This window comes from Felis catus, chromosome F1 (assembly GCF_018350175.1).
Source record: "Felis catus isolate Fca126 chromosome F1, F.catus_Fca126_mat1.0, whole genome shotgun sequence".
Taxonomy (NCBI): domain Eukaryota; kingdom Metazoa; phylum Chordata; class Mammalia; order Carnivora; family Felidae; genus Felis; species Felis catus.
Window position 1 is genome coordinate 21,521,330 of NC_058384.1, and position 18,244 is coordinate 21,539,573.

At 39.2% G+C, this 18,244-nt stretch overlaps 1 protein-coding gene and 1 long non-coding RNA gene across 6 annotated transcripts in view; one reads left to right on the forward strand and one right to left on the reverse strand.

Moving 5' to 3' along the window:
- PLA2G4A (phospholipase A2 group IVA) overlaps positions 1–18,244 on the reverse strand; it is a 159,657-nt gene that overhangs the window by 85,543 nt on the left and 55,870 nt on the right. For 4 of the 5 annotated variants that reach the window (XM_006942736.4, XM_019821715.3, XM_019821716.2 and 1 more), the window contains 2 exons: positions 6,252–6,400; positions 5,424–5,537 (listed from right to left, as the gene is read on the reverse strand). The exons of the other annotated variant lie outside the window; for it this stretch is intronic. In XM_006942736.4, the coding sequence (XP_006942798.1) occupies positions 5,424–5,537; positions 6,252–6,400 (263 nt within the window). The remainder of the gene's footprint in view (positions 1–5,423; positions 5,538–6,251; positions 6,401–18,244) is intronic. 5 annotated transcript variants of the gene reach the window in all.
- Positions 7,206–9,767, forward strand: LOC109495611. Its single transcript, XR_002151129.3, has 2 exons — positions 7,206–7,305; positions 9,047–9,767. It is a non-coding gene; the product is annotated as an uncharacterized LOC109495611 (long non-coding RNA).

An 18,244-nucleotide genomic window follows, 5' to 3' on the forward strand; every position in this document is an offset into this window, starting at 1 on the left:
CTGCCCCCCGATATCATCCGAGATGTTTTCTTAGCCACATTTTTGGAACTGCACTTGCAACCCCCTTTACCCACATATACAAATGCCCCTCTCTTCCTTCACTAGTTTATTCAGCACTTACTGCTATCATTATCTAACACAAGCAACTTTTACTTACTTATCTTGCTTCTTGTCTCTCTTACTAAATAGAATATAAGTTCCAAAGATGCTCAACGTCGCTCCTCATCAGGGAAATACAAATCAAAACCACACTCAGATATCATCTCACACCAGTCAGAGTGGCCAAAATGAACAAATCAGGAGACTATAGACGCTGGAGAGGATGTGGAGAAACGGGAACCCTCTTACACTGTTGGTGGGAATGCAAATTGGTGCAGCCGCTCTGGAAAACAGTGTGGAGGTTCCTCAAAAAATTAAAAATAGACCTACCCTATGACCCAGCAGTAGCACTGCTAGGAATTTACCCAAGGGATACAGGAGTACTGATGCATAGGGGCACTTGGACCCCAATGTTTATAGCAGCACTCTCAACAATAGCCAAATTATGGAAAGAGCCTAAATGTCCATCAACTGATGAATGGATAAAGAAATTGTGGTTTATATACACAATGGAGTACTACGTGGCAAGGAGAAAGAATGAAATATGGCCCTTTGTAGCAACGTGGATGGAACTGAAGAGTGTGATGCTAAGTGAAATAAGCCATACAGAGAAAGACAGATACCAAATGGTTTCACTCTTATGTGGATCCTGAGAAACTTAACAGAAACCCATGGGGGAGGGGAAGGAAAAAAAAAGAGGTTAGAGTGGGAGAGAGCCAAAGCATAAGAGACTCTTAAAAACTGAGAACAAACTGAGGGTTGATGGGGGGTGGGAGGGAGGGGAGGGTGGGTGATGGGTATTGAGGAGGGCACCTTTTGGGATGAGCACTGGGTGTTGTATGGAAACCAATTTGACAATAAACTTCATATATTGAAAAAAAAAGAGAATGTAAGTTCCATAAGGGTAGGGATTCTTGTTGTTTTGTTGTCTTCTGAAGAAGTGGTGCCTAAAAACTGTCTGCCACACAGTAGGTATTCAATGGTTATGTGTGAAATGAATGAATGAATAATTCCTTCTTATAACTTTCATTGTACATATTGTCCACACTATTTGGCACTTAAAACTACATTATGCAAATACTAAACTCTAGTTAATGAAATGCTAAAGTGTTTAGGGGTAAAACATTTGTTGCTTGCAGTTTGTTTCCAAATGCATCAAAATAGTTTGATGGATAGGTAGATGGAGAGATATGTGGCAAAGTAAATACAGCAAAATGTTAATTGTAGAGTCTACGTGGCAGTTTTTCAAATCTTCCAACTTTGTACATGCTTGAAGATTTTTATAAGAAAATTCATAGAAAAAAATCTAATGCTTTAGAAAGGCCTTCCCCGACAGAAACATTAGTTGCCACCAACTATTCCCTGTCACATCCCTCTATTTTCTTCACAGTATTTATCTCTAGCTGATGTTCTGCTGATTATCCTTTTGCTTTTGTTGCCTATTTACCTCCCCCCGTAGAATACAGGCTCACTGGAAACCAGAACGTCAGCTGTCAGGTCCTCTCCTGTTTGCCCATCACCTGCAATACTGTCTAGAACATAACAAGTGTTTAATCACACCTAAGTACGTAAATTAATGAAGAGATTCCTCATGCCACTGCTTATTATATTACTTACCAGTTTACACGCGAATGCCTACTCCTTTCCAGCTTATTAATTCCTTGAAAACGAACTTCTTGTCGTTTTCTTAACATTTAGCAAAGTGTTAGCTGCAAAATTTTAGCTGCCCAAATTCTCATACTGAAAAATAATCTACTGACGGGTCAGTATTTTAAAATCACATAATAAAGATTTTTTTTTGGCCTCCCCAGGTGGGCACAAAGTGAAGGATTTTTATTACTGCATTGTTATTATTTTGTGTCCATGGACACAATATGGAAAGAATTAAAAATTTTTGACTAAAAAGGTCATATGAAAAAAGGTATTCTTTCTAGATCACAAAATTTTATAAATTAGAAATGGTCTTAGAAATATGTTAATCAAAACCTCTCTTTTATTTATTTTTTTTCAACGTTTATTTATTTTTGGGACAGAGAGAGACAGAGCATGAATGGGGGAGGGGGCAGAGAGAGAGGGAGACACAGAATCGGAAACAGGCTCCAGGCTCTGAGCCATCAGCCCAGAGCCTGACGCGGGGCTCGAACTCACGGACCGCGAGATCGTGCCCTGGCTGAAGTCGGACGCTTAACCGACTGTGCCACCCAGGCGCCCCAAAACCTCTCTTTTAGAGATGAAGAAAATAAGACAGAAAGAGTGACAACTCAAACATTGTACAGCGAAATTAGTGACCTAGAGAAAATCAGAGAATGGGTCTCCTAATTCCCAGTTTCTGCCCTGAGTGGGCAGAGTAGGCTCCTTGGGAATCTGGCACTGTCCATTTAGAGGCTCTTGTTCTTTCTCTAGCTGGCTGCTGGCCATAGAAATCACTGTATGTTGACTCAGTATTGACTTTGGGAATTTTGAAGAAGTTTTTGCTAATGTCTTGGCTGGAAATATGTGTTCTCTATCTCTCTTTCTCTTTTTTTTTTCTTTTTTTACTACTTTGCCATGATCATTTTCAAGAATTGTTTAAAAGTCTATTTTCCCACATTATATCCTCGCAGTCTGCTCCCTCTCACCTCTGTGAACACTGTAGAAAGAAGCCCACATTCCTCTGAAAGGTCTGGTTCAGAGGTGAGGCAAGGCTAGACAGCTTGCATAGGGCACACCACATGATTTGGAGAAGACAGGGGCTCTCCAACCTGTGGTGCGCATTCACCTTTCTCCCCTCTACCATTACAGGTCACTAACTCAAACAACTGTCCTTCAGATAAAAACTGCAAAGGACTCTTAAGAACAGAGTGACGTAAAAAAAAAAAAAAGCTGTTTGGCCAACTGTTTTCTCAGGCACACTTAAGAAAATAATTATGTAAGCTACTTTAAATTCAGGAATGTAGAGAGTCTTTTTTAGAGCCCGGAGGTTACACAGCTAACCATAGGAAATGACAGGAGGAGAGGAAATGCATGTTTCCCTACAATATTTTCTCTTATAATCAGACTGAAGAGGGGGAAAAGCATACTTTGGGAAGGCCAATCCATGCTTACAAAGCTCTCAACAAACATTTATTAAGAACCAACTCCAGCAACATGCCTTAGGAAGGTCGGGGGATGTTAGCCTTGACCATCTTTAAACTTTACCCATGGCTCATCAACCTGTGCCTGCCAAGCCTTGTAACTTGCCAGGCCCCAACTTGCTTTCTTCTTTCAAGACTACATGCCTTTGCATTTATATAGAGCTTAATGTGTTCTAAGCACTATGTGTATGTATGGATACATCCATGTGCATACAGTATTGATATATAGTTCTATAACCAAGCACCATTATATATTTAATATGTAATAAATTATATACTTAATAAATACATAAAATAAGTAACTTTTAATCTATACCTTATGTACTAAACTGTATAAAAGTGTAATTAAATAATTATAATAATTAAATACATAAATACATAATATATAAATATATACAAATAACATATATAAATCTATATAAATCTATAAATATTTATATTTATATATAAATCTATATTAAATATATAATTATATCTAAATATATTTAAAATACATGTATATGTAATATACATTATATATTATACAGCTATATAAATAAAATTAACTCATCTAATCATATGAGATATTATCTCCATTTGATAGATGAGCAAATCGAGGCACAGAAGAGCTAAGTGATTTGACCAGGATAAAACAGATAGTAAGGGACAGAGCTGGCATTTAAACACCAAATAGCCTGGCTTCAAATGCCAAGGGATTAAATCTCTATGTTCACTGTTCAATCTATTCAAAATCACCTACTAATACGCAGCCATCCCTGGCTTCCTCCCCCAACACAGTCTGTCTTTATTCTGTCTTCCTACCATATTCTGCACATTCCTCATTGATGCTTATCTCACTGGATGGTGGTTTCATTTCATCACGTTCACATCTCCTAAGCCTGCTTCCTATTTCCACCCCTACCTCACCTCCACCCCACAGAAAGACAACTGAGGGAAAAGCCTCCTGTGTCTTGTTCTTTCTTATATTCCTTGCACAGAGCACAGTGGCTGGTACACAGGGCACTTCCATAAACATTTGCAAGAGGGATGAACGAAATAACTTCAAAAAGTCAACAGAACTGTGGGCTGTGTATCTCTTGGCACTGGATTAAGACATACAGAAGACATGCTTCCATAAGCAGCTCAAGGAGTCGGCAGAGAGTGCGTAACTAGAGTGTCCTCAGGCACCTGGGCTGCTCTGATTGCATGAACTGGTCAGGTGGCCCTTCGGGCTTGAGCTGGTTTCTAAATCGGTATACCCGCATTCAATAAGTATACCCTATGTATTAACTCTGTAATTAGACATGCATAACCAGTATTCCTGACCTATAGGATTTTAGTGTACGGGGAGAGGGAGGGAGGTGAGCAACAGAATGATTTAAATGATTCAGTCCCAATGAATACCACAGATAATTATCTTAGGAGTTCGGAGAAGGAGGCGGTCACTTGGGATAGCAATGGTTAGGGAGGTGAGACTTAAGGAATAGGCAGGTTTGAGTGAAGACAGCAATTTGAAGTCATTCCAAGAATGAGCAAAAACAGAGCCTCTCCCAATAAGAAATTAATACATTAACCGGTCTCTGCATACTTGTCCACCAGTTGTTTACATTTCTCACTGTAAACTATTAAATTAGTTTCTTATAAAATTCAAAATCCAATGTTTTCTCTGTAGTAATAATTTTTCTAAGGCTTTAGTGTTCCTAAATTATTGAAATTTCAGAAACGCAGCAAGCCTAGCATTATAAAGAGAATAAAAACCCCAAGACTATTCCTGTTGACCTTTCATTGCTTCAGCCCTAATTGTTTGAGGATTTATTTGAGACAGATCCTCCACAGAGGCTTAATTTATTACTAAGCATGTACTTTTGGAACAGTTTGGACGTCCCAATAGTTTTCTGAGTTCACTCCCTCATTCTCTCTTCTCTGCTATTCCTTTCAGATTTCATATCTTCCTTCATCTTCCCAGAAGTTTTGTTAGACCTGCCACTGGGATCCAAAGTCATTGCCTCACTGAGAGCAACAACAGAGATTAATGTCTTAATAGTATTTACTGTGATACCTCAACCAAAGTCTATAAATATCAAAACAATAAAAAGATTAGGATAAGAAGTAAAAGGGAAAACAAAATTTTCCTCTTTAAAACACAAACATTCAAACAAAGAAATAAAATTCCAGAATAAAGAGATTTTTATCTGACATAGGGTTGAAAAATAATCCTGTTGTGTTGCTTACTTGGTTGAAAATAAAAGGAACCTCTTTCTTCTCTCCCACTCTGATAGAGGATATGGGGAATGTTGCTGTTCCTAGAGTTTCATCCATGACATAATTGGCATCCATTAATGTGACCTGTAGACATTAAAAGGTAAAGCACAAGAACACAATTTCTCTTGGATCTTTGGAAATTATATCTAAAATCTCCACCACAGTCAATAAATGAAAGTCTTCAAATGATCTTTAATAATCATTTGAGGTCCTCAACATTCAGCTTTGTTATAATACTTTGTCTTTTCTTTCAGACACATTTGCTACTAAAATAATAATTTTTTTTCATTTTCCTGATTGACATCTTCATTATCATGTTTTCAAAAATGGGACTTTATCCCCTCTCAGGGGAAATGCTATTCTGGAGTATGAGAAATAAATTAATGTAGAAAACCCATGCAACCATTTTGGAAATGATCTATTTTAACTTCATTGAAAGTTAATGAATTTAAGTTAGAAGCCTTAAGTTACCTTAAAGTCACAATCAATTGACAATAGGATTATTCTGTTATACTTGGACCTTTCTCTTTATAACACAAAACGTTTTCTTCAAAGCACTCAAGGAGGATAAACGATTCTTCCCAGCCCTACCTAACTCTTGTGTTTTCCACTGGACCTTCCCATCACCCGGGCGGGGTGGGGGGTGTCACATCACCTGGGGGGCACCATCTGGAGCCTAGTATGCCATGCTGCACAGCTGGACTCCAACTACACCCAACTGAAGAGAAGGGACAAAGCTCAGGCACCAACTTCAACATGAATTATGACCATTGAACAGTCCACAAATGATTCACTGACCTCCAAAACATTTTCCTGATTAGGATCCAAAATAAATTCAAAGGTCTCATTCCACACTGGGTTTATGTCATTATTGAAGTGTCTTGTTCTCTTCCTGCTGTCAGGGGTTGAGGAGATGAAAAGTTCCACATAGGGATCTGGGGTATCAACTATAGACAGCAAACACAAGGGAGAAGGATACAAAGATGTGATTCATAATTCCTAATTTGTTTTTACTGTATGCTCTGTCAGATTATTTTTAATGAATCTGCCATCACATATTCAAAATGTCTGAGACAAGATACTACATAACAGAAGAACATCACAGGTTATATACTTCTTACACATTATGTCCCTGCCCTTCACAACAGTCCTGTGGGAAGGAATCGTTTATTAGGTGCTTTACTCAGAATTCTTCTGTCCACTTTAGGACATGTTCAGTCAACATGTCAGTCCAACTGCTAAATGATGAGAGCAATCTCACCCAGCTACCTACAATATAACCATCACCCCAGGACTCTGATGGTGACAAGGTCACGGGTTCAGGATCATAGTCTACAACAGAAAAAAATTATCCTAATTACTTTCTTTGCCAAACAATGACAGTCAGTGTGAGATAAATATTGTAGTTATAGGGTTGCCTTGTATAGCTGTACAGGCTGCACACTGAACAGCACCTATATTAGTAATCCATGTATGTTTCTGTATTTATTATTGCAGTACTCAATCAGATGGAAGTGGGTGTCTCAAGGAAGTGACAGCTTTTTCTTTTCTTTTTTTTTTAACTTTTTAAAATGTTTATTCATGTTTGAGAGACAGAGCACAGGCAGGGGAGGAACACTGAAAGAAGGAGACACAGAATCTGAAACAGGCTTCAGGCTCTCTCAGCACAGAGCCCAACATGGGGCTTGAACTCACAAACCATGAGATCATGACATGAGCTGAAGTCAGAAGCTTTCTTAACCAACTGAGCCACCCAGGTGCCCCAGGAAGTGACAGCTTTTTCTACTGTACATAAAGACTTGCTTGAGTCAGGGCATGATGTGGGTACCATTTTAAATAGAAAGAAACAAAGGTACTATTTAAATTTCTTCCCACTATATATACACTTAACAACAAGGCAACTGACTACGCCGTGGAAACATTGATCACTCCCTCCTTAGTGGTTCCACTGAATCCTTCACCGTCTTACAGCATTGCACACACTACATTTCATGGATGTAATTACACATTTATCTTTTCTTACAAGACTGTCAACAGCTTGAGGGCAGCCATCAAGTCTGACTCAACTTTATCTCTTTAGAACTTAACAACCATCACAACATTCATAGGTCTCCTAACTTAAGGACTTGACTTTTCTCTTTAACACATCCTTTCCCAAGTGGCCATTGTAATTCATAACCACAAAAACCAACAGTTGAGTAATGCCTGCTAGGATCTCCGTTAAGCACTGTACACACATAAGTCTCATTCAAATCTCCCAACAGTACTACAAGGTAAGTGCTCTGTTGAGACAACAGGAACTGAGGGATGTTAAGCAATCTGTCTACTATCATCCAGCTGGTAAGTCTCAGGGGAAGTTCTGACTGCAACAATCATTCATTTAATGACATCATGCTCCTAAGTTCTAAAGATGATATCATAAGGTAGGCATTGCTATAGAAAGTAGAAAGAGTCATGGAAAAGAAGAGGGAAGGAGAAAGAAAGGGAGGGAGGGAGGAAGAAAGTGGCACAGATGTCCACACAAAAAGATATAAAAATTGAGAACAAAGGAAAAGCAAAAATAATAGTTCTCAAATGATTGCTTTTCAAAGAAATTAAAAAAAAACCTTTGTCTTTCAACAGTAGTTATGGCCATCAAACAATTTAATCAGTGCCCTTCACTTAATTTTTAAACGCTGTTCATAGTTCTATGTGGTGATCACATTTTTAAAAGCCTTTTTATGGTAAAGAGGAAAGATTTGTGAATGAGGTATAAGCATTTGGAATTGTCTTTTATTTAATTTTCCCATTTGGACCTTATGCATTGATAGTTAAGGGCAGCTGAGTCTCAAAAGTAAGAGTGTAATATAAATGCCTAGGGTTCTACTGGGCACCTGACTGGCTCAGTTGGTTAAGCGTCTAACTTCAGCTCAAGTCATGATCTCACAGTTCATGAGCCCCACATCGGGCTCTGTGCTGAGAGAATGGAGCCTGCTTCAGATTCTTTGTCTTCTTCTCTCTCTCTCTGCCCCTCCCCCGCTTGCAGTCTCTCAACCAAAATTAGATAAACATTAAAAAAAGAAAAACCTGCAGACCCCTGACCTTCATTTCCTAAGACCTATGATCAGCAGATCAGCAGAGAACTTAGAAATGTGCAGTTTTAAAAGTTTAGTTATTTTTGAGAGAGAGAGCGCACGCTCACACACATGAGTGGGGGAGGGGCAGAGAGAGAGGAGACAGAGAATCACAATCAGGCTCCATGCTGACAGAGCAGAGCCCAATGTGGGGCTCAAACTCACAAACCGTGAGATCATGACCTCAGCTGAAATCAAGAGTCGGATGCTTAACCAACTGAGCCACCCAGATGCCCCAGGAATCTGCATTTTAAAATAAATATTCTAGCTGATACTGATGTAGGTCATCTTCTGTTCACACTTTCGATACCCTGTTTTAGAGAAAAGAGAAATAGGTAGTTATTGGAATTTTATTTATTATTTATTTTTACGGAGGTATAATTGGCATATAATATTGCATAAGTGTAAGGCAGACAAAGTGTTGGTTTGATACATTTACATATTGCAGTTTCTAACCCAGTGCTTGTATCTCTCAACCAGACCATGGAAGACAAACTAGAAAACAAAAGTACTGAGCAGGAGGGAAGCCAAGGGGAAACGGGCCAAAGCAGAGGCGGGCAGGCTACAAGGTGACTCTTCCCACCTCCTCAACAAGGAGATGTTGCTTTTCCTTAACCATGTTCTTGCCACAGCACCAGCGCTCAAGACGGCAAATCAGAAACAAAACTACAGGTTAGAATAGCAGGTGGTGGAAGGCCATAAAGAAAAATATCTTCCCTCTTTTGAGTAGAAGTCAACACGTGATTTAAAGGAGACAATTCAACTGGTCCTTCACCTTAAGTGTGCAAAAATGGAGCCCCTTCATTAGCCCATAGGGCAGGTTCTTTCTCATGGGGCTGATGCTCTTTTCTGTTTTCCCCAAACACTAGAACACACAAAACCAGGCAAAAATCAATCTAGAAAACAAAAAGTGTCCGGAAAGAGGAGGCATGCAAATGGTAAACATCACTCATTCGCTCAACAAATATTTGAGTGCCTACTCTACGCCAGCAACTACCTGTCAAGAAGCAGTTTGGCTTTACCAGGCCACCGAGCGTGAAACTGAAGATCTGGACTGTGGAAGTGACTCAAATGCTAAGAGCCTAATTTGAGAGGCAAAGGTAAACGGGAGACAAGCAGATACACTACGCCCATGACTAGTAACTCAGTCACTCGGATTATTACACACAAATAAAGTCAAATCGTAGGTGGAGAAATTGCCTTTGAGGCTTGGTCTTCCTCTGAATCTGAGGAAAGGAGGGAGAGGTTTTCTTGGGCCAAATGAGGAAGAGAAAGCAGAAAGTTAAGTTCCTTGGGAGAAACCCAAGAATAAGAAAAGAATGCAGCAAACTGAAATAGCCTAAGTCAGTCAGGGATATAACCATCTTCCAAGCCATCCTGGACGCTCCGTTCAGGTCATACACCCTGGCAAATTCTAACTCTGAAAAAATGATAAAGAAAATACCGTGCGACAGGATGCCGATGCTACATTTATACATCAAAACAGGGACAGACCTCTTTTAAGAAAACCAGAACCCAGTTTAAAGCTGTCACTTTGGATTCTTCTTTTCACTTTTCCCTAGCATCAATAGTCTACAACCTCTGTCAAGAGTGGTAGCTGTTTTAGTTTCTCCTCTCACTTCATTAGCGAGAGACCTCAGTTAAGATGTCAAAGGGTGCTGGACAGTGGAAAACCACCGACAGCTGCAAACTTTGATAGTGCAGTCGGCATCACTGCTAATCTTTGCAAGCTGAGAAACATCTGGCAGTGGCAGGCACTGCAAGATGAAAAAGAATTTTAGGATGCTAGTTTCAAATTGGATTATGCTAATCACACGGCTCACGCCCTTTATATAATCTATAATCTTCATTGGCACCATAGTGCATAGAAGCTTTTTTTTTTTTTTAATGTTTATTTATTTTGGGGGGAGAGAGAGAGTGTGCACTAGCGGAGGAGGGATCGAGAGAGAGAGGGAGACAGAGAATTCGAAGCAGGCTCCAGGGTCCGACCTGTCAGGACAGAACCCGGCACAGGGCTCGAACTCACGAATCACAAGATCGTGACCTGAGCCAGAGTCAGACGCTAAACCAACTGAGCCACCCAGGCGTCCCACACACGGAAGCTTTGAAAAGGGAAAGCAGTCCAGTTCGACAGCACAACTTAGCCAGGTGCTTGAGAGAAGTTCCTAGATATGCATTCAGGGGAGAAAGAAGTCAAATGTAGGAAAAGAAATGTTTGGGTTTCTTTCTCCTGTATACTTAGTTCATGGTTTTGTGAATTGATGCCTATAGGGTAACTGGATGCTGAGTCAATGATTCAGCTTCGCCTTGATTGGTTCCAGCAAAACAGGTGGTAAAGCAAAGATGCAATGTGTGGGCAAAGACTTCCTCTCATTGCGTCCTTTTATCTAAATTCTGACAAACAAAAATGCAAGGGGTGTGGGATACAGATCTTTTTCTGCTCCCATAAAGATGACATGAAACTACATGCACCTGAAATAGCTTCAGAATTCCAGGGTTGTAAAACTTCTCATAAACTTTAGTAGTTTAAGGAGTGCCTACCTAAATTAATAACAGGCCCATCTGCCACTTCAGCTTTGTCTGAACAAAATATTATATGATTCATGATAGGGGCTGATGGCAGCTTCTGTACTCTGTAAGTTCTATTTTAAATATTCTCCATTTGCTTTCTCATATCCACTTTGCTCAGCAACTTAAACCCTTTGCTCTAAATGAAGGTGACTCATAACCTGATACAAAACAGCCAAAAAATCCCCAAAAGAATAATCCCCCCAAATTCCCAGTCAAAATATCATTTTCCAAATAGCTATTACTATTGATGGTGAACTTAAGGTAGTGTTTCTCAAAATTTAGTCCCCTAAAATATCTTCACAGCATCGTCTGGAGTGTTAAAAATGCACATACTTTGCGTCTTCAGTCAGAGCTCAGGCTTGGAAATCTGCATTTTTAACAACTTGACCAGGTGGTTCTTAGGTACACAATTTAGAAAAATGTGGTTTAAGGTATATGATTAGAATCAACTAAAGAACAATAATATAAAGAACACAGACAGAAAAGTAGAAATATTTTGGCATTGAGACGTCGACAGGCTTACTGGCCGTCTGTCATGGAGTCATGCTGCCCATAGACTATATTAAGCACAATCCAGTAATTCACTTCCGTTTCTTTCCAGCCATTAAAGACCTTTTCAAGTAGCCACATGAAAACAAATCCAAGAATAAAGTATGCGGGGTGTGTTAGCAGGCAACGTATATAAGGTGATAGACTGAATATTCAAGCATTCTGTTTCAGTTACCACCAAAATAGGAGTACCATAAGACCAAAAATTAAATAGTAATTTGTTGAAATAAATGCTTCTGCATATCGCTTTCAGCTGTCATCACTCTTTGAAATATGTGTGATTTCATGATAAAGGAGCACTTAAAGCTTTTCACCTTAAAGGTTTAAAAACTTAAAGGTTTTATGATTACCAAACTTTTCACTCCCCAGGTTCTATGCTGGCTGAGTGACTAGCCAGGAAAGTGATTGTTAGCCTCACCGTAAATGTACAAATTGCAAGGGCCATTTGGTTCTTTTTTACCGTAAAGTTTTTGTTGAAGGATAAGATATAGGCAGAAGAGTTAGAAGATCATTGCTACAGTCTGTTGAGTTTTCATAAACTGAACTCACTCACAATATCACCACCCAGATCAAGATACAGAACGTTACCAGCACTCCGGAAGCCTCCCTCAAATCCCTCCAGCAGGGTGACCAGTGCCCTGCCTTCTATCGGCATAGAATATTTTTACCTGCTTTTTATCAATAGAATCAATAGCACAATATGTACAACTGGGCCACCATTAAGTATGTGAGATTCATCCACAGTAACATGTGTAAAATATGTTCGTTATTATTGATGGAAACTATTCCACTGTATTTCATAAAATGTTTATCCATTTCACCGTTAATGGACATTTGGATTATTTCTAATTTGGGATATTACCGGTGGTGCTGCCATGAACATTCTGGACGTGGCTTTTGTTGTGTACATATGTATGTTTCTGTTGCAAAATTCCCAAGAATGGAATTCCTTAGGTATGAAATTATTACACTATTGTACACGCTGATGTTAATAGTCACACGGCAGCACATCCTTCCAATACTTAATATTGTCAGTCTTTTAATTTTAAACATCTGGTGGATGTATGATGGTATCTCAGTGTGGATTTATTTCACACATCTTGGATGATGATGAGGTTGAATACTTCTTCTTTTTATTGGTCAATTGGTGATTCTCTGGAATGAAGAGCATACTCAAATCCTTTGTCCATTTCTTTCCTTTGGGTTGACTGTTTTTTAGATTAATTTATGAGTACTTTACATATTCTGGATGAGTCCTTTGACAGACATACATAGGTTGCAAATATATTTTCTCAATTTAGGGTTTCCATCTTTTCACTACTTTAAATGATGTCTTTTGATCAAAATAAATGCCGAACTTTAATATAGTTCAGTGTGTCCAACTGTTTTCTTATAATTCAGGTTTTTTGTCTTTTTTTTTTAATTTTAGAGAGAGAGTGAGAGATGGTGTGCATGTGTGTGTGTGTGAGTGGGGAGGGGAGTGGGGATGGAGGTGCAGAGTGGGGCAGAGAGAGAGAGAGAATCTTAAGCAGGGCTCAATCTCACGACCCTGGGATCATGACCTGAGCCAAAATCAAGAGTTAGGTGCTTAACTGACTGAGCCACCCAGGCTCCCCTGCTTTTTGTCTTTTAAGAAAACCTTAGCTATTCCAGTGTCATAAAATAGTTTGCATTGATGTCTTCAAAAATCTTACTGGTTTTACTTTTTCTTTTTAGATCTAAATTGGAATCAATTCCTGTGTATGGTGTGAGGGGAGTGTTATGATTTTTTTCATAGGGACTCGGGATCATTTACTGGAAACACTGCCTTTAATCCTAGCATGGCAATGTAACTTTTGCATTAATCAAGAGGTCACATAAATGCAAGTCTGTTTCTGGATTTTTATTGGTTTATTCGCCCATTAGTCTATTCATTTACTCTTGCACTAATGCCACTCTGTCTTAATTATCCTAGTTTTATAATAAATTGATGTCAGGTAGTATATGTTGTCTTTCTTTAATTTCTTTGGTTATTCTGGCAGATATTTTATTTCAACACTTCATAGATGTCATTCTGTTATCTTGTGGTTGTTTTTTTTTAATGTCTTTTTTCCTCTGGATACCTTTAGAACATTTTTTTTCTTTCTCTTTAGTTCCCAGCAATTTTATTGCAATATGCGTAGGGTTGGTATTCTTTGTACTTATCCTTGAGTTCATAACCTACACACACACACACACACATACCCTTTCTCCTTCCCAGGGCTTTCTATCATGCCCTAGATATTCCTTATGTTTTCCTCTATAGTTTATTTCCCTTTTTGTTCTCTGTGTTTCAGTCTGGATATTTCCTACTAACCTATTCCGTTAATTAATTGCCTCTCTTCAGATGTGTCCAAACGACATCAAACCTATCTATGGAGTTTTTAATTTCACTTCTTGTTTTTAGTTGTAATTCTTCCATTTCATTCTTTCCTATGTATCTGGATCCCTGGTAAAATTCTCCATTTGTCATCTATTTTCTCGAACATATCAACCATAGTTATTTTATATAATCTGTGCAGATCTATTTATTTTTCTTGATCTTAGTCTTTGGTATACCTGATGATTCTTGGCTCAATGCCAGACCTTTCTATGAAAAATGGGAAGGGACTTAGATCTACCTCCACAGAAGCCCCATCTTATCTTCCGGAAGGCGGTCAGGGAGAATAGGATGGATCTCCTGAACTTAATCAAAAATGGAACTGACTCCAGTCTTTGTAAGGTTCAGCCTACCTCTCGTTCAGTCCCACTGAAACTTCTCAACTGAGAGCCCAGGGTGTTTCGAAGGCCCCTTTTCATTTGGAAGTTCTGAATTCCATTTTTTTTTCCCTCTTAGCACTATGATGCTGCCAATATCTCTGCTTTGTTTTGGGGGGTATTTTATGTTTGCTACTCAGCCTGTTGCCCCACGCAGATTAAGACTTTGTTTAGTGCACATGGTGAAGACGCTGACTTTCAGCTTCTCTGAGTTTCCCTTCTCTCAGACACTCTGCCCCTCAAATTCTAACTGGCTTGTCTCGGAAATGCAGTTTTTGTGTCCCCAAATCCTTTGAGATTGTCAGAGCTCTGGTGGATTGTCTGCCTCTTCACTACTTGGCTACTTCCTACATCCTCGTGACCCCCCCAAACCCACCTAAATCCAGCAGTGGATTGAAGGGGGAAAGATGGCTTGTAGAACACTGAGGCCTACTTCAATGACTTCTCTCTTCTGAGATTTTGGTCCTTCAAATCCCAGTTGACTCAGCAGTTTTCAATCTTTCAGACATTCTTTAAATTAATTTAACCTGTGTCTTATAAGTTGCACTCAGAGGAAATGAATGTTCTGCTATTAGTTGCTTCAGCATAGTCCAATGCCTACTGAGTCATTAACTTGACCAAACATATACTAATCCCTATTCCTTTTATTTCCATTCTTTACATGACTGCCCAACACTTATTACATTTCTCAAGTCACCCACCCTATCCGCTACTCTTCATCTGAGGGTACAACTCAGGCTCATACTTCACTGAGAAAACAAAAAGAGAGGATTAGATGGATTCATTCAATTTCTCTTCCCTATACTTCACAACTGTAAAACCATATTTATAATTAGAAAATGCATTTATTCATACTTAAGTTCTTCCTTCATGTCTTAGAAGAACAAGTATCCATACATTCTTCTCTCAATGTCATACTCTTCTACCTCCTCTCAGATATTTCTCATTTATCCCCAGACCCAAATTTAACCTGTAAACATTTGCTTTGCCCTGGCTACACCTTCACAACCTATAAACAAACACTGATCATCAAAAAAAATAAATAAACAGGAGTGCCTAGATGGCCCAGTCAGTTAAGCAACCAACTCTTGATTTTGGCTCAGGTCATGATCTCAAGGTTCATGAGTTCGAGCCCCACATTGGGCTCTGTGCTGATAGTGGGGAGCCTGCTTGAGATTCTCCCTCTCTCTCTGCCCCTCCCCTCCTCACATTCTCTCTGTCTCTCTCAAAAATAAAGAAATAAACTTAAAAAAATAAAACAAATTCATTATTTTTGCTAATTCCTCAAGATCTTTCCTACCCTCATGAAAGAGTTTAGAAAAATAAATGCAGTCTATACTTGCAGCTTCTAATCCCATCATCTTGTAAAATTCCAACCCATTATGCTCCACCTTTTCTATGACATAGTGTTATTCTCCCTATTGTAACTTTTTTCCTCAGCTTTACTGAATTATACTAGACATATAACACTATGTAAGTTTAAGGTGTACAACATGATGATGTGATACACATATTGCCAAATGATTATCACAGTAGGGTTTGTGAACACCTCTATCATCTCACACAATTACCATTTCTTTTTGTGGTGAAACCACTGAAGATCTACTTTCTTAGCAACTTCCAAATATAGCATACGGTATTGTTAACTACAATCACCATGTTGTAATTAGATCCACAGAACGTATTCATCTTATAACTGGAAGTTTGTTCCCTTTGACCGCCATCTCTCTATTCCTGCCTCCCATCCCCCAGCTCCTGGCAAAAATCATGCCTCAATCACAGCTTCCATGGAGACTTGATGAATTTTTTTTTCTCAGTGCAGTACCCTTTACGCAAATAAATGATATCATTATTTGCGATTTCCTACCTACCTCTGTAAATGTTCCCTCAGTATATCTTGCCCTAAGTTTCCCCCTCAGCTCACCACTAAATTGTGGGCTTTCATTTCACATCTGTTACAAATCCTTCAAAGAATCCTTCAAAACAAAGTGAACCCCTTAAAAAATTAATGTTCATGTATTCAAAACCAACTTATAAAAGAATTATCAACTATTCATATTGTCTTTAAAAAACACACTCAATATGCACCCCTCAGGTCACATGACCCACACGAAGCCTGCAGTTTGATTAATCTCAGATCCTTTAAAGCCGATCATCTTCAAGGCTTAAATGGCAGTCGTGATACATTCATTTCCTCGATGCTGCAAGGAGGACAAATATGAGATTCTTGATTCCATGTCCATATATAACCTATGGCCAAGTAATATATCTTTAAAGGCTTCCATCTTTCTTTAACCATTCTGAATCAATTCTTGAAGTCCTTGAATCCTTTCTTGGCTCTGGCTTCCACATAAATATGATTTTCTCCCTAATCTACATTCCTGAGCCCCTCTCTACTCTGAGACTTTGAATCTTCTTCTTGAATGCCTTTGAAAAATACCTCACACTCAACATGTACAAAACAAGTTTATTCTCTTTCCACCTTTCTTTCCTTAGCTGCAAGACAAAAGAAAAACAAAGCAAAATGAACAAAAACCTGTTAATTTTTCCTAACTTTCAATGTCTTACTTGCACGGAACCATCACTTCCAGCCCCAGAGCTGGACACATGAGGGTCATTCTCTTTTCCTCACAGCTCCTGTATCCAATCTGCCTCCGAGTCCCACCTAGTCCACCTCTAAGGTGGCTATCACGTCTGGTTCCTCAATTCCACTCAAAATATCACCACCTCAGTCCAACTAAGCAGTGCCTCTCACCTGGGCTGTTCACATCATCTCCTAGCTGCTTGCTTCCCCCACATTCCAACCACTCTTCACAAAGCCACCACCACGATGTCTTTGGGAAACACACTTTTGTCTTTCACTGACTGACTCTGAGGGCAGGCCTATGCGTGGTGAGGAAGGGTCACAAGGGTGCCCCCGACCGGACCCCAGGTTCTCTTTCCAGTCAGTGACCCTCCTCGATCACACGCTGCAGAATCACCCCCACAAGTCAACATGTAGGCCACGTGGCATCTCTGGAAGCCAACATTTTGAACAATGCACACAGTCACCTTGATGGTGGAAGCATTTGTTCTGAGTAAGAAAACACGGCTTCTGTTTTGCTTGTGCACACCATTATGCTTTCCTTTGGCATTTCAGCTGATAACTAAATGCTAGTAAGGTGTTGTCCTTGTCCTAAGAATATTCAAGGGTCCAAATACTGTACACATAAAGGATGAGCAGGAGATGTTACCTGTATTTTTTCCTTATCCTGTTCATACATCTCTAGGCAACTAGTTCTGTTTTCTTATCAGGTAAAATTGGCTACTGTAAATCATATTCCCCAGAGGCCTCATCTATATACATCTGCATAAAACAGATGTAATTCCACATAAAGCTTCAACTTGCTGAGTTAGATATTATTATTCCCATCATGAAGGTGAGGAAACAGACTCAGAGACTTTTAGTAAGTTGAGCAAGGTTATTTAGAGATAGGATTTTAATCTAGGCTTTCTGAAAGCCAAATTCCTTGCTCTTTCAAATAATCCAACACTAACCCTTACCTATTTTTGCCTCTACTAAACTGTAAACTAAGTCTGAAACATTATAGGAATATATAAATATTACCAAAGTAATGGATAGTGGGCTAGCCCTGAGCAATACTGCAGAAAAGGTGACCTTTATTTTAGGCACAGCAATCTCCCCACTCTTAACTTCTCTCTGCTCTTGCCTAATATGTCTCAACCTTCCTGGAGCTTTGTCCCACCCCATTCATTTGTATTTTAATATGAGTCAATGCCAGT